The sequence below is a fragment of the Rhinoraja longicauda genome, chromosome 3, assembly GCF_053455715.1.
Source record: "Rhinoraja longicauda isolate Sanriku21f chromosome 3, sRhiLon1.1, whole genome shotgun sequence".
Taxonomy (NCBI): Eukaryota; Metazoa; Chordata; class Chondrichthyes; order Rajiformes; family Arhynchobatidae; genus Rhinoraja; species Rhinoraja longicauda.
The window spans coordinates 93790363-93810454 of record NC_135955.1 but is presented as its reverse complement, the minus strand read 5'-3'; the positions used below and the strand labels follow the sequence as shown (position 1 = coordinate 93810454).

The window sequence follows — 20092 nt, the reverse complement described above, 5'->3', positions numbered from 1 at the left end:
CAATTAGCTTAGATTGGATTCTAAGCTCAGGCAGCTATCTGGTTCATCTGGTTAATGTTATCTCCAAGCCAGTCTCTTATTTGCCACTCTGTAAATAAAAGGATGTCCAAGTTTCTTTGAAATATTTCCCATCCTCTACAAAGTCCCCATCACGCATCATCGATCTCTGTTGACCATGTTATAAGATCATAAGTACAGCCATGATCACATTGAATGGCGGTGCTGGCTCGAAGGGCCAAATTGCCTCAATAGACAATAGACAATAGGTGCAGGAGTAGGCCATTCAGCCCTTCGAGCCAGCACCGCCATTCAATGCGATCATGGCTGATCACTCTCAATCAGTACCCCGTTCCTGCCTTCTCCCCATACCCCCTCACTCCGCTATCCTTAAGAGCTCTATCCAGCTCTCTCTTGAAAGCATCCAACGAACTGGCCTCCACTGCCTTCTGAGGCAGAGAATTCCACACCTTCACCACTCTCTGACTGAAAAAGTTCTTCCTCATCTCCGTTCTAAATGGCCTACCCCTTATTCTTAAACTGTGGCCCCTTGTTCTGGACTCCCCCAACATTGGGAACATGTTATCTGCCTCTAATGTGTCCAATCCCCTAATTATCTTATATGTTTCAATAAGATCCCCCCTCATCCTTCTAAATTCCAGTGTATACAATCCCAATCGCTCCAGCCTTTCAACATACGACAATCCTGACATTCCGGGAATTAACCTAGTGAACCTACGCTGCACGCCCTCCATAGCAAGAATATCCTTCCTCAAATTTGGAGACCAAAACTGCACACAGTACTCCAGGTGCGGTCTCACCAGGGCCCGGTACAACTGTAGAAGGACCTCTTTGCTCCTATACTCAACTCCTCTTGTTACGAAGGCCAACATTCCATTGGCTTTCTTCACTGCCTGCTGTACCTGCATGCTTCCTCCTGCACCTATTGTCTATTGTCTATTGTTGAGTCAAGAGCCTGTCCCACGTAGGTGATGTTAAGGTGACTGCCGGTGACTAGCTGTGGCTGAACGTTGGCCGGGGTGTCGCGCGCGGGCGTGATCGTGATCGTGACCGTGAGGAGTCTTCAATGAATCGTAGCGGATCTCGGCGCGTCGCGGAAACATTTACCCGCTAGACATTTCTGTGCGGCAGCTGGCTTGTGGCCAGGTACGGCAGCTTATTGCGGGCGCTGTCTGTCGCACGCTGTCCCCAGGTTTGCTAGGATGTCGCAGATGTGTTTAGAAGCACGTAATATTAAATTAAGAAAAGGCATCTGAAGATACCAGAAGATAGTTTTGTTTAACCAGTTTATTTACCGTCAGGACATTTGACGGGTGGATTGGAGGCGACGGTTTGACGGTCAGGTAAGCGTGGGGATTTGGCGATGTTTCCGAAGATGGTGTAATCTCTTAGCCAGGTGCTAGTTTCACAAAGAAAAGTGACTTTCCCTCTCTCTCTCTCTCTCTCTCTCTCTCTCTCTCTCTCTCTCTCTCTCTCTCTCTCTCTCTCTCTCTCTCTCTCTCTCTCTCTCTCTCTTCTCTCTCTCTCCTCTCTCTCTCTCTCTCTCTCTCTCTCTCTCTCTCTCTCTCTCTCTCTCTCTCTCTCTCTCTCTCTCTCTCTCTCTCTCTCTCTCTCTCTCTCTCTCTCTCTCTCTCTCTCTCTCTCTCTCTCTCTCCCCTTCTCTCTCTCTCACACACACTCACCCCTCCCTCCCACTCACACTCTCCTCTCTCTCCCTCTCTCTCTCTCCTCTCTCCCTCCCTCTCTCCCTCCCTCTCTCCTCCCTCCCCCTCCCTCCCACTCACACACTCTCCTCTCTCTCTCTCCCTCCCTCTCTCCCTCCCTCCCTCTCTCCCTCCCTCCCCCTCCCTCCCACTCACACACTCTCCCCTCTCTCTCTCCCTCTCTCCCTCCCTCTCTCCCTCCCTCTCTCCCTCCCTCTCTCCCTCCCCCTCCCTCCCACTCACACACACTCTCCTCTCTCTCTCTCCCTCCCTCCCCCCCCCTCCCTCCCACTCACACACTCCTCTCTCTCTCTCCCTCCCTCCCCCCTCCCTCCCACTCACACTCTCTCTCTCTCTCTCTCTCTCCCCCTCCTCTCTCTCCCCCTCCCCTCTCTCTCCTCTCTCCCTCCTCGCTCTTTCTCCCTCCTCTCTCTCACACACACACACACTCTCCCTCTCCCCCTCCCTCTCCCTCTCCCTCTCTGACACACTCACCCCTCCCTCCCACTCACACACTCTCCTTTCTCCCTCTCTCTCTCTCTCTCCCTCTCTGACTGGTGCCGACCTGACTCGGCATTGTCGTGGTCATTGTCGTGGTCATTGTCGCGGTCGTTGTCGCGGTCATTGTCGCGGTGATTGTGGTGGTCATTGTGGTGGTCATTGTCATGGTCATTGTGGTGGTCATTGTCGTGGTCATTGTGGTGGTCATTGTGGTGCTCATTGTGGTGGTCATTGTCATGGTCATTGTCGTGGTCATTGTCGTGGTCATTGTCGTGGTCATTGTCGTGGTCATTGTCGTGGTCATTGTTGCGGTCATTGTGGTGGTCATTGTGGTGGTCATTGTCATGGTCATTTTCGTGGTCATTGTCGCGGTCATTGTCGTGGTCATTGTGGTGGTCATTGTCATGGTCATTTCGTGGTCATTGTCGCGGTCATTGTCATGGTCATTGTGCTGGTCATTGTGGTGGTCATTGTGGTGGTCATTGTCGTAGGGTGAAAGAAAAGTTCGGCGATCTGCTACGACTTTGACAGTCGCCGGCAGTCGCCTTTAAAAACCGTGTAACTGGGACAGGCCCTTAACTCCAGCACTTTGTGTCTCTTTTCTATCTCTAGATGAACACTCCAGTCTTTCACGAAGAGATCAGATTGCATCACCAAAGGGGAATCACTGCCGAAGAAACAAAAGCTGACTCACTCGGGGTCAGTAAGGCAACGTCTACAGACAATCTCTTAAGAGGCTTTAGCAGAAGCAGCCTAAAGGATTACAAGTCTATTCTAATCCTGTTTGGGTGGATTTAATTTTGATGCTAAAATGTAATTCAGGGTTAAAGACTACACTAATTAATTTGCAAATATCACCAACACATTAATTTATAATGGCTCAGTTAGTATTGGAATACATATACTTACAGTGCCTTGGTATTTACAATAAGTTGTCCTACACGTCATAGAAACATAGAAACATAGAAAATAGGTGCAGGAGGAGGCCATTCAGCCCTTTGACAATAGACAATAGGTGCAGGGGTAGGCCATTTGACAATAGACAATAGACAATAGGTACAGGAGTAGGCCATTCGGCCCTTCGAGCCAGCACCACCGTTCAATGCAAAATCAGTATTCCCGTTCCTGCTCCCCTCGATTCCCTTAGCCCGAACAGCTAAATCTAACTCTCTCTTGAAAACATCAACTGAATTGGCCTCCACTGCCTTCTGCGGCAGAGAATTCCACAGACTCGCAACTCTCTGGGTGAAAAAGGTTTTTCCTCATCTCAGTCCTAAATGGCCTAGCCCTTATTCTTAAACTGTGTGACCCCTGGTTCTGGACTCCCCCAACATCGGGAACATTTTTCCTGCATCTACCCTGTCCAATCCTCTGAGAATTTTATATGTAACAACTGGACACCGATTATCAATGGTGTCTATTAGTTTTAGTTTCTCAGTTTTAGGTTTAGTGATACAGCATGGAAACAGGCCCTACGGCCCACCGAGTCCGTGCCAACAGAGTGGTACAGCACGCGAACAGGCCATTCGGCCCAACTAGCCCATGCCAACCAACTTGCCCCGATACACCTACAGAGTGATGGAGTGATACAGCACGCGAATAAGCCATTCGGCCCAACCGGCCCATGCCGACCAACATGCCCATATACACCTACAGAGTGATGGAGTGATACAGCACGTGAACAGGCCATTCGGCCTAACTAGCTCATGCCAACCAACATGCCCCTATACACCTACAGAGTGATGGAGTGATACAGCACGCGAACAGGCCATTTGGCCCAACTAGCCCATGCCAACCAACATGCCCCTATACACCTACAGAGTGATGGAGTGATACAGCACGCGAACAGGCCATTTGGCCCAACTAGCTCATGCCAACCAACATGCCCCTATACACCTACAGAGTGATGGAGTGATACAGCACGCGAACAGGCCATTTGGCCCAACTAGCCCATGCCAACCAACATGCCCCTATACACCTACAGAGTGATGGAGTGATACAGCACGCGGACAGGCCATTCGGCCCAACTAGACCATGCCGACCAACATGCCCATATACACCTATAGACTCCTGTAGGCCCAGACACTGTAGGCCCGCTCACTGTAGGTCCGGACTCTGTAGGCCCGGGGGCCGCTGCAGGCCCGGACACTGTAGGCCTGGACAATGTAGGCAAAGTGTGTTCGGGGAGCGGGGCCGAGTGTGTTCGCCAATGGGAGGTTGCATAGCAACTCGCCTCCCGGCCCGGGCGGCCGCCATTGGTGGAGCGGGAGCACGTGGCCGCTGGCTGGGTGAGGTCACGTGGGGCGCGGGGCGGTGACATCACCTTTTGTCCCTTATTTGGAGCGAGGAAGTTGGCAACCCTATCTGAAGGGCTCGTTTCCACGCTGTATCACTCTATGGCTCCATAATTAAACTAAAAAGCTCAGGCCTCACAAGTCCTGGCACCGTCCTCGTAAAAGACGTCAACAACAATTATCAAGAAGCTGTATTTACACAGCGCACCTCCCATTAAAGAGACGTAGTGCTCCATACATTTCTCCCTTCTTTAGCCTTAGACGCAAGTAGTGTGCGGTTTTAAAGCTTTGTGTGCAATAGATCAAGGCTTTGGCAATGTTAGTATGTGAGGTAATTTGATTTTCCTTCCCTCAGTCCGCTTGGCCAAAGAATAGAAGACAAGAGAATAAATTTAGAATTGGAATTGCTCCTGCCTACAAATTAGTTTCCTTAAATCCGTGTAAAGAGCCAGATGCATTTAAATGTTAAATGGCTGACATATTTGTTGGATTCTTTCAGGCTGGTTAGTAGCAAGAGTCGTCGATAATCACATCACGCCGTGATAGCCTCCCTTATCTTCGCCACACGGTAAATAACAAGGGGAGTTGAGTATAGGAGCAAAGAGGTCCTTCTGCCGTGGCACAGGGCCCTAGTGAGACCGCACCTGGAGTACTGTGTGCAGTTTTGGTCTCCAAATTTGAGGAAGGATATTCTTCCTATTGAGGGCGTGTAGCGCAGGTTTACCAGGTTAATTCCCGGAATGGCGGGACTGTCATATGTTGAAAGACTGGAGCGACTAGGCTTGTATACACTGGAATTTAGAAGGATGAGAGGGGATCTTATCGAAACGTATAAGATTATTAAGGGGTTGGACACGTTAGAGGCAGAAAACATGTTCCCAATGTTGGGGGAGTCCAGAACCAGGGGCCACAGTTTAAGAATAAGGGGTAGAACTGAGATGAGGAAGAACTTTTTCAGTCAGAGAGTTGTAAATCTGTGGAATTCTCTGCCTCGGAGGGCAGTGGAGGCCAATTCTCTGAATGCATTCAAGAGAGAGCTAGATAGAGCTGTTAAGGATAGCGGAGTCAGGGGGTATGGGGAGAAGGCAGGAACGGGGTACTGATTGAGAATGATCAGCCATGATCACATTGAATGGCGGGTGCTGGCTTGAAAGGCCGAATGGCCTCCTCCTGCACCTATTGTCTATTGTCTAAATCCATGAATGCTCTCATGCCCGGACTGCACGGTGGCGCAGCGGGTAGAACTGCTGCCTCACAGCGCCAGGAGACCTGGATTCAATCCCGACTACGGGTGCTGTCTGTACGGAGTTTGTACGTTCTCCCCCTGACCTGCGTGGGTTTTCTCCGGGTTCTCCGGTTTCACTCCAAAGACGTGCGGGTTTGTAGTTTCTTCCCGGCTGTTATCAGGCAACTGAACCATCCTTCCACAACCAGAGAGCAGTGCTGAATTACTATCTACCTCATTGGTGACCCTCGGACTATCCTTGATGGGACTTTGCTGGCTTTACCTTGCACTAAACGTTATTCCCTTGATCATGTTTCTATACAGGGTAAAACGGCTCGATTGTAATCATGCATTGTCTTTCTGCTGACTGGATAGTGTGCAACAAAAGCTTCTCACTGTACACGTGACAATCGACTAAACTAAAATAACTAACGGAGATAAGTTGGTTGTCATTGCGGGAGTGGTTTGGGAGAGCTTTCTCAGGCCTACTGACAGGTGCAATACTAACACTGTAATCAGGACACGAAACGTTCTTCAAACTGCAAAGTGTTTGGAGATGATCCAGAGTTGTATTTATGGGATTAGTGAAGATGGATGGGTCATCATCGCCATGGCTTTGTCACTATGATAGCAAGTCTATAAATGCCATCCTTCACTTCTCAGCATTACCACACAATTATAGTTTTAGTTTAGAGGAGATACAGCGTGGAAACAAGCCCATTCGGCCCACCGGGTCCGCGCCGACCAGCGATCCCCGCGCACTAACACTATCCCACACCCACTAGGGACTAAATTTTTACCAAGCCAATTTAACCTACAAACCTGTACGTCTTTGGAGTGTGGGAGGAAACCGAAGATCTCGGAGAAAACCCACGCAGGTCACGGGGAGAACGTGCAAACTCCGTACAGACGGCGCCCGTAGTCGGGATCGAACCTGGGTCTCCGGCGCTGCATTCGCTGTATGGCAGCAACTCTACCGCTGCACCACCGTGACTAGCGACCATTTTGTGCACGAACACTATCCTACACACCAAGGGGCAATTTTTTTTCCAACTTGCAGGTTCGATCCTGACTACGGGTGCTGTCTGTACGGAGTTTGTCCGTTCTCCCCGTGACCTGCATGGGTTTTCTCCGGGTGCTCCGATTTCCTCCCACACTCCAAAGACATGCAGGTTTCTAGGTTAATTGGCTTTGGTAAATATTGTAAATTGTCGCCAGTGTGTCGGATAGTGCAACTGTATAGGGTGATCGCTGGTCAGCGCGCAATCGTTGGGCCGAAGGGCCGAAGGGCCTGTTCCTCTCCGGCACTGTTCTACACTGATCGGCCAAACATTATGACCACTGACAGGCGAAGTGAATAACATTGATTATCTTGTTACAATGGCACCTGTCAAGGGGTGGGATATATTAGGCAGCAAGTGAACAGTCAGCTCTTGAAGTTGACGTGTTGGATGCAGGAGAAATGGGCAGGAGTAAAGACCTGAGCGACTTTGACAAGGGCCAAATTGTTATGGCCAGACGACTGGGTCAGAGCATCTCTGAAACGGCAAGGCTTGTGGGGTGCTCCCGGTCAGCAGTGGTGAGTACCGACCGACAGTGGTCCGAGGAGGGACAAACCACAAACCGGCGACAGACAGGGTGTTGGGCGCCCAAGGCTCATTGATGCGCGAGGGCAACGAAGGCTATCCCGTCTGGTCCGAACCGACAGAAGGTCGACTGTGGCACAAGTCACAGAAAATGTTAATGGTGGTGACGGGAGGAATGTGTCACAATACACAGTGCATCGCACCCTGCTGCGTATGGGGCTGCACACGGAGGACCAACAGCATATTGGGCAGGTGGGCATAATGTTTTGGCTCATCAGGTCATAATGTTTTGGCTGATGTTCTAATCTGATAGAACTTGTGTAGTACTTCCCACAAAACTGGAAGAATGTAGTCTACTGGAAAGGTCATGTCCTGACATTTCACCCAGTAATTCACACTCCAGGATAGACAGGAGGAATCTGTTCAGCCAGGGGGAGAGTCTGTGGAATTCATTGATACAAACCAAGTCATTGGGTATTTTTAAAGTGCAGGTTGATAAAAGGCAAGTCCTTTTATTCTGAGGCAGTTCCCTCTGGTCTGAGACTCTCCCACTAGTGGAAACATTATTTACGTTATTCCCTTTATCCTGTAACTGTACACTGTTGACGGCTCGATTGTAATCATGTATTGTCTTTCCACTGACTGGTTAGCACGCAACAAAAGCTTTTCACTGTACCTCGGTACACGTGACAATGAACTAAATCATTTCAACACCACATCCATTTTATCCAGGCCTTTCACTGTTCCGTAAGCTTCAATGAGGACCCTCTCACTGAACCATGGACAGGTGATGTTTCAGGACCGAAACCTTCTCCATGTTCTCCAGAGATGCCGCCTGACCCGCTGAGTTACTCCAGCACTCTGTGAAACGTCACCTATCCATGTTCTCCAGAGATGCCGCCTGACCCGCTGAGTTACTCCAGCACTCTGTGAAACGTCACCTATCCATGTTCTCCAGAGATGCCGCCTGACCCGCTGAGTTACTCCAGCACTCTGTGCCTTCTTTTGTTAACTAGTTCAGTTTCAGTTGAGTTTAGTTTATTGTCACGTGTACCGAGGTACAGTGAAAAGCTTTTGTTGCGTGCTAACCAGTCAGCGGAAAGACAATACATGATTACAATCGAGCCGTCCACAGTGTACAGATACATGACAAGGGGATAACGTTCAGTGCAAGGTAAAGCCAGTAAAGTCCTATCAAGGATAGTCCGAGGGTCACCAAAGAGGTAGATAGTAGTTCAGCATCTGCATCTCCTTGCGTCTATGGTTATTTAGAGCATTTGCTTTTTGTATGTATTGTTAACTGCTGATAAAGCACCAGTGATTACACATCAATGGTAATTCAATGACTGTAAAGGTTTTTAACATATCCCAGCATATTAAAGCAGCTATCTAAATGCAAATGCTCTCTTGTTTTTTATTTCCCTTTTCCTTAATGGAAGGGTGATTTCAAGCTTGAATGACGACCAAAATCACATTAGCACCAAACTCATTATCACATTTGTTTAAAATTGATTTGTTAAGATTTTAACAAATAAAAACGTTTCCTCTAAACGGGTTAACGCTGTCATTAAAACTGCGGAGCGATCACTGACGATAAAGAGTACTGAAATACTTGCGTGATATATTTTTACAACGTGCCACTTTAATCTCCGTCAGAAGTTGGGACTTTGCACTGAGTGGCACAGCGGTAGAGTTGCCGCTGCCTCACAGCGCCGGAGACCCGGGTTCCATCCCGACCACGGGTACTGTCTGTATGGCGTTTGCTCGTTCTCCCCGTGTGGCCTGCGTGGGTTTTCTCCGGGTGCTCCGGTTTCCTCCCACGCTCCAAAGACGTGCAGGTGTGTTGGCTAATTGGCTTGGTGTCAATAGACAATAGACAATAGGTGCAGGAGGAGGCCATTCGGCCCTTCGAGCCAGCACCGCCATTCAATGTGATCATGGCTGATCATTCACAATCAGTACCCCGTTCCTGCCTTCTCCCCATACCCCCTGACTCCGCTATCCTTAAGAGCTCTATCTCGCTCTCTCTTGAATGCATTCAGAGAATTGGCCTCCACTGCCTTCTGAGGCAGAGAATTCCACAGATTAACAACTATCTGACTGGAAAAGTTTTTCCTCACCTCCGTTCTAAACGGCCTACCCCTTATTCTTAAACTGTGTCATTGTAAATTGTCCCCAGCGTTAGTGTGGGTCGGAGCGGACTTGGTGGGCCGAAGGGACTATCTCTGCATTGTATCTACCGTAACTAAACTAAACGACAGTTTTACCGCATGTCGGTTGAGCCGTATGTGGAGTGTTGTGTTCAGGTTTGGTCGCCCTGCGATAGGAAGGATGGCGTTATGGTGGGAAGGAGCACAGAGGAGATTTACGAGGATGTTGCCAGGACTCGAGGGTTTGGGCTACAGGGAGAGATTGGGCAGGTTGGGAACTCTATTCCTTAGAGCGCAGAAGGATGTCATAAACGTGCATAAAATCATGAGGGGAATAGACAGGGTGAATGCGCAGAGTCTTTTACCCAGAGTAGGGGAATTAAGAACCAGAGGACATGGGTTTAAGGTCAGAAGGGAAAGATTTAATAGGAATGTAGGAGCCATTATGCTTAATTCAATTACTGTCGTTGTGTTGTGGCTATGTTTTAATGTTTCTAGTTGATGTCCTATTTGCCTGCTTGTGGGTGTGACTTAATACATAATGGGGTGTGTCTAGCTGGGAGGAGGCTAGCGTGTCCACAGAGGTTGTGGGTCAGTTTAGACTCGGAGGATGGTGAGCACACAGTTCTTTACCACACGCGCTCGTACCACGTGCTTGTATCATCTATATTTGTAAGAACCACACGGTAATAACTGCAAGAATTTCTAGAAACCCATGTTTGAAGAAGAAACAGTTGATGAAATACGGAAACTGATGAATTACTCTATGATTTGTGCTACTTTAATAAAACCTAATTAATGAAGAAAAGAAGTTTGGAAGATCCGTTTTTGTCATATCAGGGTGCGACGTGTGCGTTGGCTATAACTACATTTCATCCCCGAGAAGTAATGGCTATCGAAGTGGGATTTTGAGATGGTATAGAAACTGCCAATACAAGGAACCTGAGGGGGAAACGTATTCACTGAGGGTGGTGATTATCCAATCCTCTTATACACCTCTATAAGATCATCCCTCATCCTCCTGCACTCCAAGGAAAAGAGTCCAAGCCTACTCAACCTCTCCCTATAGCTCACACCCTGGCAACATCCTGGTCTGAAGAAGGGTCTCGACCCGAAACATTACCTATTCCTTCTCTCCAGAGATGCTGCCTGACCCGCTGAGTTACTCCAGCACTCTGTAAAACGTCACCTATCCATGTTCTCCACAGATGCTGCCTGACCCGCTGAGTTACTCCAGCACTCTGTGACCTTTTTTTACAAATCAGCATCTGCAGTTCCTTATGTTTTAGAAATACAGCGCGGAAACAGGCCCATCGGCTCACCGAGTCCACGCCGACCAGCGATCCCCGCACACTAACACTATCCTGCACACACTAGGGACAATTTATAATTATACCAAGCCAATTAGCCGACAAACCTGCACGTCCTTGGAGTGTGGGAGGAAACCGAAGATCTGTGGTGCTGGCTCGAAGGGCCGAATGGCCTACTCCTGCACCTATTGTCTATTGTCTATCTCGGAGAGAACCCGCACGGGTCATGGGGAGAACGTACAAACTCCGTACAGACAGCACCCGTGGTCGGGATGGAACCCGGGTCCCTGGCGCTGTGAGGCAGCAACTCTACCGCTGCGCCACCGTGCCGACCACGGGTGAGTTTAGGGTGGGACCTCTCTCTGTGGATTTGCTGGCGCGCTGCGAAGTCTTAGCGTGGCCATTTTCGACACAAACCGTTCCCGCGACGCGTTAACATTAGTAATCACGTGATGGCGTTGTGGAGACATTGAAGAGAGACACGTCTCCGATTGTTTCCCTCCCCACATCTCCCCAGTGCTAATTGGCCGCTGATTATCGTCCACTTGCGCTCCGTATCAGGTGACCTTTGTGCAGAGTGGTACAAGTCGCCTGGTGTCGTTTAATTTACCACTTGGTTGGTTTTACAAATGGTCTAAATCCTTCTGCAGATGCTTGCTGGCTGCGCTCCCCTGATTGAACTCTTCTCACTGTTTTAATGTTACTCCGGCACTCGGGATTTATAAGGTTCGGGCAAACCCCATTTATTTTCAGTGTCGCAACTTATGACAATTATACCAAGCCAATTAGCCTACAAACCTGCACGACTTTGGAGTGTGCGAGGAAACCGAAGATCTCGGAGAAAACCCACGCGGATCACGGGGAGAACGCAACTTCAGTGTCGCAATTCTCTGCCTCAGAAGGCAGTGGAGGCCAATTCTCTGAATGCATTCAAGAGAGAGCTGGATAGAGCTCTTAAGGATAGCGGAGTCAGGGGGTATGGGGAGAAGGCAGGAACGGGGTACTGATTGAGAATGATCAGCCATGATCACATTGAATGGCGGTGCTGGCTCGAAGGGCCGAATGGCCTCCTCCTGCACCTATTGTCTATTGTCTATTGAATGTAGCTGAGACACAGCACAATTAGCGTCACGGTGTGGAAACAGGCCCCACTCGCCCACACCGGCCAACATTGTCCCATCTACACTCGTCCCACCTGCCTGCGTTTGGCCCGTATCACTTCAAACCCGTCCTGTCCATCTACCTGTCTAACTGTTTCTTGCACGGTGAGGTCGTAAGTGATAGGAGCAGAATTAGGCCATTCGGCCCATCAAGTCTACTCCACCATTCAATCATGGCTGATCTATCTCTCCCTCCTAACCCCATTTCCCTGCCCTCTCCCTTATACCAATAGACAATAGACAATAGGTGCAGGAGGAGGCCATTCGGCCCTTCGAGTCAGCACCACCAATCAATGTGATCATGGCTGATCATTCTCAATCAGTACCCCGTTCTTGCCTTCTCCCCATACCCCCTGACTCCGCTATCCTTAAGAACTCTATCTAGCTCTCTCTTGAATGCATCCAGAGAATTGGCTTCCACTGCCTTCTGAGGCAGATAATTCCACAGATTTACAACTCTCTGACTGAAAAAGTTTTTCCTCATCTCAGTTCTTATTCTTAAACTGTGGCCCCTTGTTCTGGACTCCCCCAGAAACCTGACACCCGTACTAATCGAGAACGGGCTTCCTATGACAGGGTGTCCAAAACTGAACACAATACTCTGCATGTGGCCTAGGGTTGCCAACTGTCCTGTATTAACCAGGGGATCCCTTATATTGGGTCAAACCGGCCCAACAGGATAGTCCCAGCCTCAACTATCTCCTCTGGCAGCTCGTTCCATACACCCACCACACTCTGTGTGAAAAAGCTACCCCTCGGATTCATATTAAGTCTTTTCCCCTTCACCTTGAACCTGTGTCAACTTCCCCTACTCTGGGCAAGAGACTCTGTGCGTCTACCCGATCTATTCCTCTCATGATTTTGTACACCTCTATAAGATCTCCCCTCATCCTCCTGCGCTCCATGGAATAGAGACCCAGCCTGCTCAACCTCTCCCTGTAGCTCACACCCTCTAGTCCTGGCAACATCCTCGTAAATCTTCTCTGCACCCCTTTCCAGCTTGACAATAGACAAACCCGTTGAAAACATCTTTCTTATATCATAGCACAGAAATGAACACAATTGTCTAAATGTGGCCTCACCAACAGCAACATCCACCTAATTCTAAGTGCCTGAAGTGGTGTCATAGTCATAGAGCCAACCTCATCCCATTCCTTGTCTTCAGAGATGCTGCCTGACCCGCTGAGTTACTCCAACACTCTGTGAAATGTCACCTATCCATGTTCCCCAGAGATGCTGCCTGACCCGCTGAGTTACTCCAGCATTTTGTGTCTATCTTTTGAACATCTTCCCGATATCATGCTGACCAAAACTGACCAAAATTCTCCAAATGTGGGCTCACCAATACATTACATAACTCTAACATGACCTCCCATCTTCTATACTCATTACTCAGTGTTAGTGTGAGGAGTGATCGTTGATCGGCGTGGACTCGGTGGGCCGAAGGACCTGTATTTAGTTTAGTTTAGCGATACAGCGCGGAATCAGGCCCTTCCGCCCACCGAGCCCATGCCGCCCAGCGATCCCCGCACACTAACACCATCCTACACACACTGGGGACATTTTTACATTTACACCAAGCCAATTAACCTGAAAAAACGGTACGTCTTTGGAGTGTGGGAGGAAACCAAAGATCTCGGAGAAAACCCACGCAGGTCACGGGGAGAACGTACAAACTCCATACAGACAGCACCCGTAGTCGGGATGGAACCCGGGTCTCCGGCGCTGTGAGGCAGCGACTCTACCGCTGCGCCACCGTGACCGCCCGCATCCTAAGGCCGGGAACTTTGCCCATAACCACCTGACACCAGCACTAATCAAGAATCTATCTGTCTATCACTGCCTTAAAAATATCCTCTCCACATCCACGTTTGTTAGACAATAGACAATAGACAATAGGTGCAGGAGGAGGCCATTCGGCCCTTCGAGCCAGCACCGCCATTCAATGTGATCATGGCTGATCATTCTCAATCAGTACCCCGTTCCTGCCTTCTCCCCATACCTCCTGACTCCGCTATCCTTAAGAGCTCTATCCAGCTCTCTCTTGAATGCATTCAGAGAATTGGCCTCCACTGCCTTCTGAGGCAGAGAATTCCACAGATTCACAACTCTCTGACTGAAAAAGTTTTTCCTCATCTCAGTTCTAAATGGCCTACCCCTTATTCTTAAACTGTGGCCCCTTGTTCTGGACTCCCCCAAATCGCCCACACTGTAGTGTAGTACGCAAAGGAGCGTAACGTCTGCCATTTTAGTAAGCAAAACCCGCCTCTCACAGTGTAATCAGTGTTGTGGGGGAACAGTATGTGTGATGATACCATAAAAATGCAGAATATATCTCATCTATCAGCTCACAGATTTTTGTTATTTTTCTTTTTAAATGTTTCTGCACGTTTCTGCCTACTAAAATGACGCCGTGACCTACTACGGTTTTTAGGGTCGAGTGGTCTATCTTGCTCCTCTAGTATCTTTGGGCAGGACCCACACAGTGAATGGTGGGGCTCTGGGTAGTGTTGTAGAGCAGAGGGATCTAGGAGTGCAGGTGCATGGTTCCTTGAAGGTGGAGTCACAGGTATATAAGGTGGTCAAAAAGACTTCTGGCACATTGGCCTTCATCAGCCAGTATTCAGTACAGAAGTTGGGAGTTCATGTTGCAGCTGTTTAAGACATTGGTGAGGCCGCTTTAGAGTATTGTGTTCATTTCTGGGCACCATGTTAAAGGAAAGATGTTGTCAAGTTGGAAAGGGTGTAGAGAAAACATATGGAATTTAGCATTTTATGTCTTTTATTTTTGATCCAAGTGTGGCCTTCCATTGAAAGTAGTCCGCCAACATCTGTATCCTAAACCAAGATCCACACTCTTAAGCAACACCAAATACATATCATATATCAGCAATCTAATCCAAAGGTTTTAGTCAAAACACTGAACCACTCCCTTCCAATGACCCAAAACATTACTAAAGTACAAAACATCTCATTTATTGTGCCTTGCTTTTAAGCTCTGAGTTTTAAAAAAAATTGCCAAGCTGTCAGTGCTGTGGTTAAACAGAACATTCACACAGTCAAGCATATAATTGCAGCATTCCCAGAGAAAGTTAGATTGTGAAGGAGGAGGAAATAGCTAAGGCAGTCACAACTAAGGGGTGGTGCAGCGGTAGAGTTGCTGCCTCACAGCGCCGGAGACCCGGGTTCCATCCCGACTACGGGCGCTGTCTGCACGGAGTTTGTCCGTTCTCCCCGTGACCTGCGTGGGTTTTCTCCGAGACCTTCGGTTTCCTCCCACACTCCAAAGACGTGCAGGTTTGCAAGGTTAATTGACTTTGTGTTAATTCAATTGTCCCTAGCGCGTGCAGGTTAGTGCGGGGATCGCTGGTCGGCGCGGACTCGGTGGGCCGAAGGGCCTGTTTCCGCGCTGTATCTCTAAACTAAACTGGGGTTACTGTTGTCAGTGCCAACCAGATCAAATATGTAGAAACATGGAACTGGTTTACAAAAGAACTCAGCGGGTCAGGCAACATCTCTGAACACTGCCCATCAGTCTGGAGAACGTCCCAACTTGAGATGTCACCTATCCATTTTCTCCACAGATGCTGCCGGACCCGCTGAGTTACTCCAGCACTCTGTGAAACGTCACCTATCCATGTTCTCCACAGATGCTGCCTGACCCGCTGAGTTACTCCAGCACTCTGTGAAACGTCACCTATCCATGTTCTCCACAGATGCTGCCTGACCCGCTGAGTTACTCCGGTGATCCAGCAATCCCTGCACTATCCTACACGCACTAGGGACAATTGAATTAACACAAAGTCAATTAACCTTGCAAACCTGCACGTCTTTGGAGTGCAGGAGGAAACCGAAGATCTAGGAGAAATCCAGGTCACAGGGAGAACGTAGGGGTAACAGGGGGTATGGGGAGAAGGCAGGAACGGGGTACTGATTGAGAATAATCTGCCATGATCACATTGAATGGCGGTGCTGGCTCGAAGGGCCAAATGGCCTCCCCCTGCACCTATTGTCTATTGTCTAGTCCCTGAATCTGGAGGTGTGCGTTTTCACACTTCTGTACCTCTTGCCCGATGGGAGAGGGGAGAAGAGGGAGTGGCCGGGGTGAGACTGGTCCTTGATTATGCTGCTGGCCTTGCCGAGGCAGCGTGAGGTGTAGATGGAGGCGATGGAAGGGAAGTTGGTTTGTGTGATGGTCTGGGCTGCGTCCACAGCTCGCTGCAGCGGCAGAGTGCAGGCCCACCACTCCAACCCCAAGGGCGATGTGATTGCAATTTATTTTCACTGCTGAGGAAATTGCCACTTTCACGCCTGTTTAATCTGCCGATACTCAGCTGGCGTTTAGCTCAGAGTTTAATTTAGCGACACAGCATGGAAACAGGCCCTTCGGCCCACTGGGCCCACACCTACCCTCGGTCACCCGTTCACACTGGTTCTATGTTATCCCACTTTCCCATCCATTCCCAACACACTGGGGGCAATTTATAGAGGGCCGATTAACCTACAAACCCCACAGTCATTGTATTCTCGAGACATAGCAGGGTTGCCAACTGTCCCGTATTAGCCGGGACATCCCGTATTTTGGGCTAAATTGGTTTTGACCCGTACGGGACCGCCCTTGTCCCGTATTAGGCCCGGGAACGGGGTTTTGTATGCCCGGACATTGTAGGCCCGGACACTGTAGGCCCGGACACTGTACGCCCGGACACGGTAGGCCCGGACACGGTAGGCCCGGACACTGTAGGCCCGGACACTGTAGGCCCGGACACTGTAGGCCTGGACAGTGTAAGCCCGGAGAGTATAGGCCCGGACAGTGTAGGCCCGGACCGTGTAGGCTAACGGAGTGTGTTCGGGGAGCGGGACAGAGTGTGTTCGCCTAACGGAGGTTGCTTAGCAACCCGCCTCCAGGCCTGGGCAGCCGCCATTGGTGGAGCGGGAACACGTGGCCGCTGGCTGGGTGAGGTCACGTGGGGCGCGGCGCGGTGATGTCACCTTTTGTCCCTTAGTTGGCAACCCTAAGTCATAGAGTCAAACAGCGTGGAAACAGGCTCTTCGGCCCTACTTGCCCAGAGTAGTCCTTCAAAGGTTTTGACTGAAAACATGCACCAGTTCGATTGACTTAAAGATTCGGCATATTAACAGGCCCTTCGGCCCGACAATCGATCCCCCGTTCACACTATTCCTAGGTTATCCTACTTTCTCGTCCACTATCTATACCTTGGGGGCAATCTACAGACGCCAATTAACTTACAAACCGGCACGTCCTTGGGAGCATCCAGAGGAAACTCACGCGATCACAAGGAGAACGTGCAAACTCCACATCCACAGACAGCTCCCGAGGTCCGAATTGAACCTGGGTCTCTTGCATCATGAGCTACCCGAGGGTGGCACGTTGGCGCAGCTGTAGAGTTGCTGCCTCACAGCGCCAGTCACCCGGGTTCCATCCCGACTACGGGCGCTGTCTGCACGGAGTTTGTACGTTCTCCCCGTGACCTGCGTGGGTTTCCCCCGAGATCTCCGGTTTCCTCCCACACTCCAAAGAAGTACAGGTTTGAAGGTTAATTGGCTTGGCATAAAATGTTATAGTGTCCCTAGTGTGTGTGGGATAGTGTTAATGTGCGGGGATCGCTGGTCGGCACGGACCCGGTGGGCCGAAGGGCCTGTTTCCGCGCTGTATCTCTAAACTAAACTAAACTAAACTAAACAAAACCCGCTCTAGTGGTTCTACCGCTACGCCATCGTGTTTAGTTTAGTTTAGTTTAGAGACACAGCGCGGAAACAGGCCCTTTCGGCCCACCGTGTCAGCGCCGACCAGCGATCCCCACACACTAACACCATCCTACACACACTAGGGACAATTTTACACTTGTACAAAGCCAATTAACCTTCACAGTTATAGCAAGTCAATTAACCTTCAAACCTGCACGTCTTTGGAGTGTGGGAGGAAACCCAAGCATTTGGACAAAACCCACGCAGGTCACGGGGAGAACGTACAAACTCCGTACAGACAGCGCCCGTAGTCGGGATGGAACCCGGGTCTCCGGCGCTGCGAGGCAGCAACTCTACCGCTGCGCCACCGTGACGCCCTGAAGTGTTGCGTGCTAAATACAAGACGTGACTGTGACTCAGAGGTGAACGTGCTTTACCAAAGTGGTGTTAGTGCGAGACAAAGTCTACTACAGCAGGCAGCTGATAACAAGAGAATTTCCATCATGCATTAAGACAAAAGACGGCAGATTGCGATGCAGAAGAGCGCCTTGTTAGAGGGGTTAGAGGGGTGGGGGGTTAGTGAGGGGAGGAGTGGTTTAGTGAGAGTCCGTCAGGTAAAGTGTCACTTCCAGCTCATGAAGTGGCAAGTGGCGGAGGGGATGACAGATGCAGGCGGTTCCTTACCATGGTTGAGCACACAGGCAGAGCCTGGGGTGGTGTGAGCTAGGTATGAGTTTGCAATGCTCTCCTCATCGTCTGTGTCAGAGGCAGGTGCGGGCAGCCCGCCGCCCTTGGCCAGCGCCCGCCTTTGGCCGCCATTGGCAAAGGGCGAAGGCGCCGGGGTAGCAGGCCGGCCGGCGGCCGATGGGCTGGGCGAGGTGTAGGAGGAAGGCATGGGAGGACCTGAGGAGAGACAAGATCAGCAGTTTTGGTGTGCCCTGGCCCAAACCAAGAATGAAAGCAAAACAAAGCAAAACAAAAACAGCACTGACGACAGACCAACCAACCAACCAGGGTCGCCAACTGTCCCGTGTTAGCCGGGACGTCCCGTACTTTGGGCTAAATTAGTTTGTCCCGTCCGGGAAGGCCCTTGTCCTGTGTTAGTAGGGTTGCCAACTTCATCGCTCCCAAATAAGGGACAAAGGGTGACGTCACCGCCCCGCGAGACCTCACCCAGCCAGCGGCCACGTGCTCCCGCTCCACCAATGGCGGCCGTCCGGGCCGGGAGGTGGGTTGCTACGCAACCTCCATTAGGCGGCGCCTGGGCCTCCGGGCCTACAGTGTCAGGGACTGCAGTGTCCGGGCCTGCAGTGTCCGGGCCTACAGTGTCCGGGCCTACAGCGTCCGGGACTACAGTGCCCGCGCCTGCAGTGTCCGGGACTACAGTGTCCGGGCCTACAGTGCCCGGGTCCACAGTGTCCGGGACTACAGTGTCCGGGCCAACAGTGTCCGTGAGCACGTGGCTGCTGGCTGGGTGAGGTCACGTGGGGCGCGGGGCGGTGACATCACCTTGTCCCGTATTTGGGAGTGAGGAAGTTGGCAATCCTACAACCAACGCCCATGTCAGACTCACAATAGCCCAACGGAGAGAAATGGATTCAAACAACAGAGGACAAGGACTGCAATATCGACGTGGAGCACGCGAGACTACAGCGCAGTAACGGCCCTTCAACCCACAATGTCCGTGGTCTCCAGGGATTCTTTACAATGATATCAACTCAATTAACCTGCACGTCTTTGGAGTGTGGGAGGAAACGGAAGGTCTCGGTGAAAACCCACGCAGGTCACGGGGAGAACGTACAAACTCCGTACAGACAGCGCCCGTAGTCGGGATAGAACCCGGGTCTCCGGCGCTGTGAGGCAGCAACTCTACCGCTGCGCCACCGTGACGCCCCACCCAAAACGTGTCTGGTATTTTCTGATTCGAGGGATTCTCACTTTACCTTGGGACTCATGACACCAATGAACCTCTTCCACGCTGACCAATTATAATCAAAACGAACTGCAGATGCTGGTTTATACCAAAGATAGGCACAGAGTGCTGGAGTAACTCAGCGGGTCAGGCAGCATCTCTGGAGAACATGGATGGGTGACGTTTTGGGTCGGGACCCTTTTTCAGACTGATTGCAGTGGGGGGGATACAATCAAGGTGACAGATCTACAAACAATTCTACCGTCCTTCATTCCCGTCCCCCTGCCCCACCTCGACTCGTACCCATTTCTCCCCCTCTTCCTCCATCTAGTCGCTCCAGTCTTTCAACATATGACAGTCCCGCCATTCCGGGAATTAACCTAGTAAACTTACGCTGCACGCCCTCAAATGCAAGAATATCCTTCCTCAAATTTGGAGACCAAAACTGCACGCAGTACTCCAGGTGCGGTCTCACTAGGGCCCTGTACAACTGCAGAAGGACCTCTTTGCTCCTATACTCAACT

General features: G+C 50.4%; 1 protein-coding gene across 4 annotated transcripts in view; it reads right to left on the bottom strand.

Annotated features, from left to right (window-relative positions):
* Positions 1 to 20092, bottom strand: part of LOC144592184 (teneurin-3-like) — a 2027615-nt gene that overhangs the window by 262886 nt on the left and 1744637 nt on the right. The window contains exon 1 of one of the 4 annotated variants that reach the window (XM_078396659.1): positions 18341 to 18557. The exons of the other annotated variants lie outside the window; for them this stretch is intronic. Coding sequence (XP_078252785.1) covers positions 18341 to 18551 — 211 coding nt within the window. The 5' untranslated portion in view covers positions 18552 to 18557. Of the gene's footprint in view, positions 1 to 18340; positions 18558 to 20092 lie in introns of those variants that run through there. 4 annotated transcript variants of the gene reach the window in all.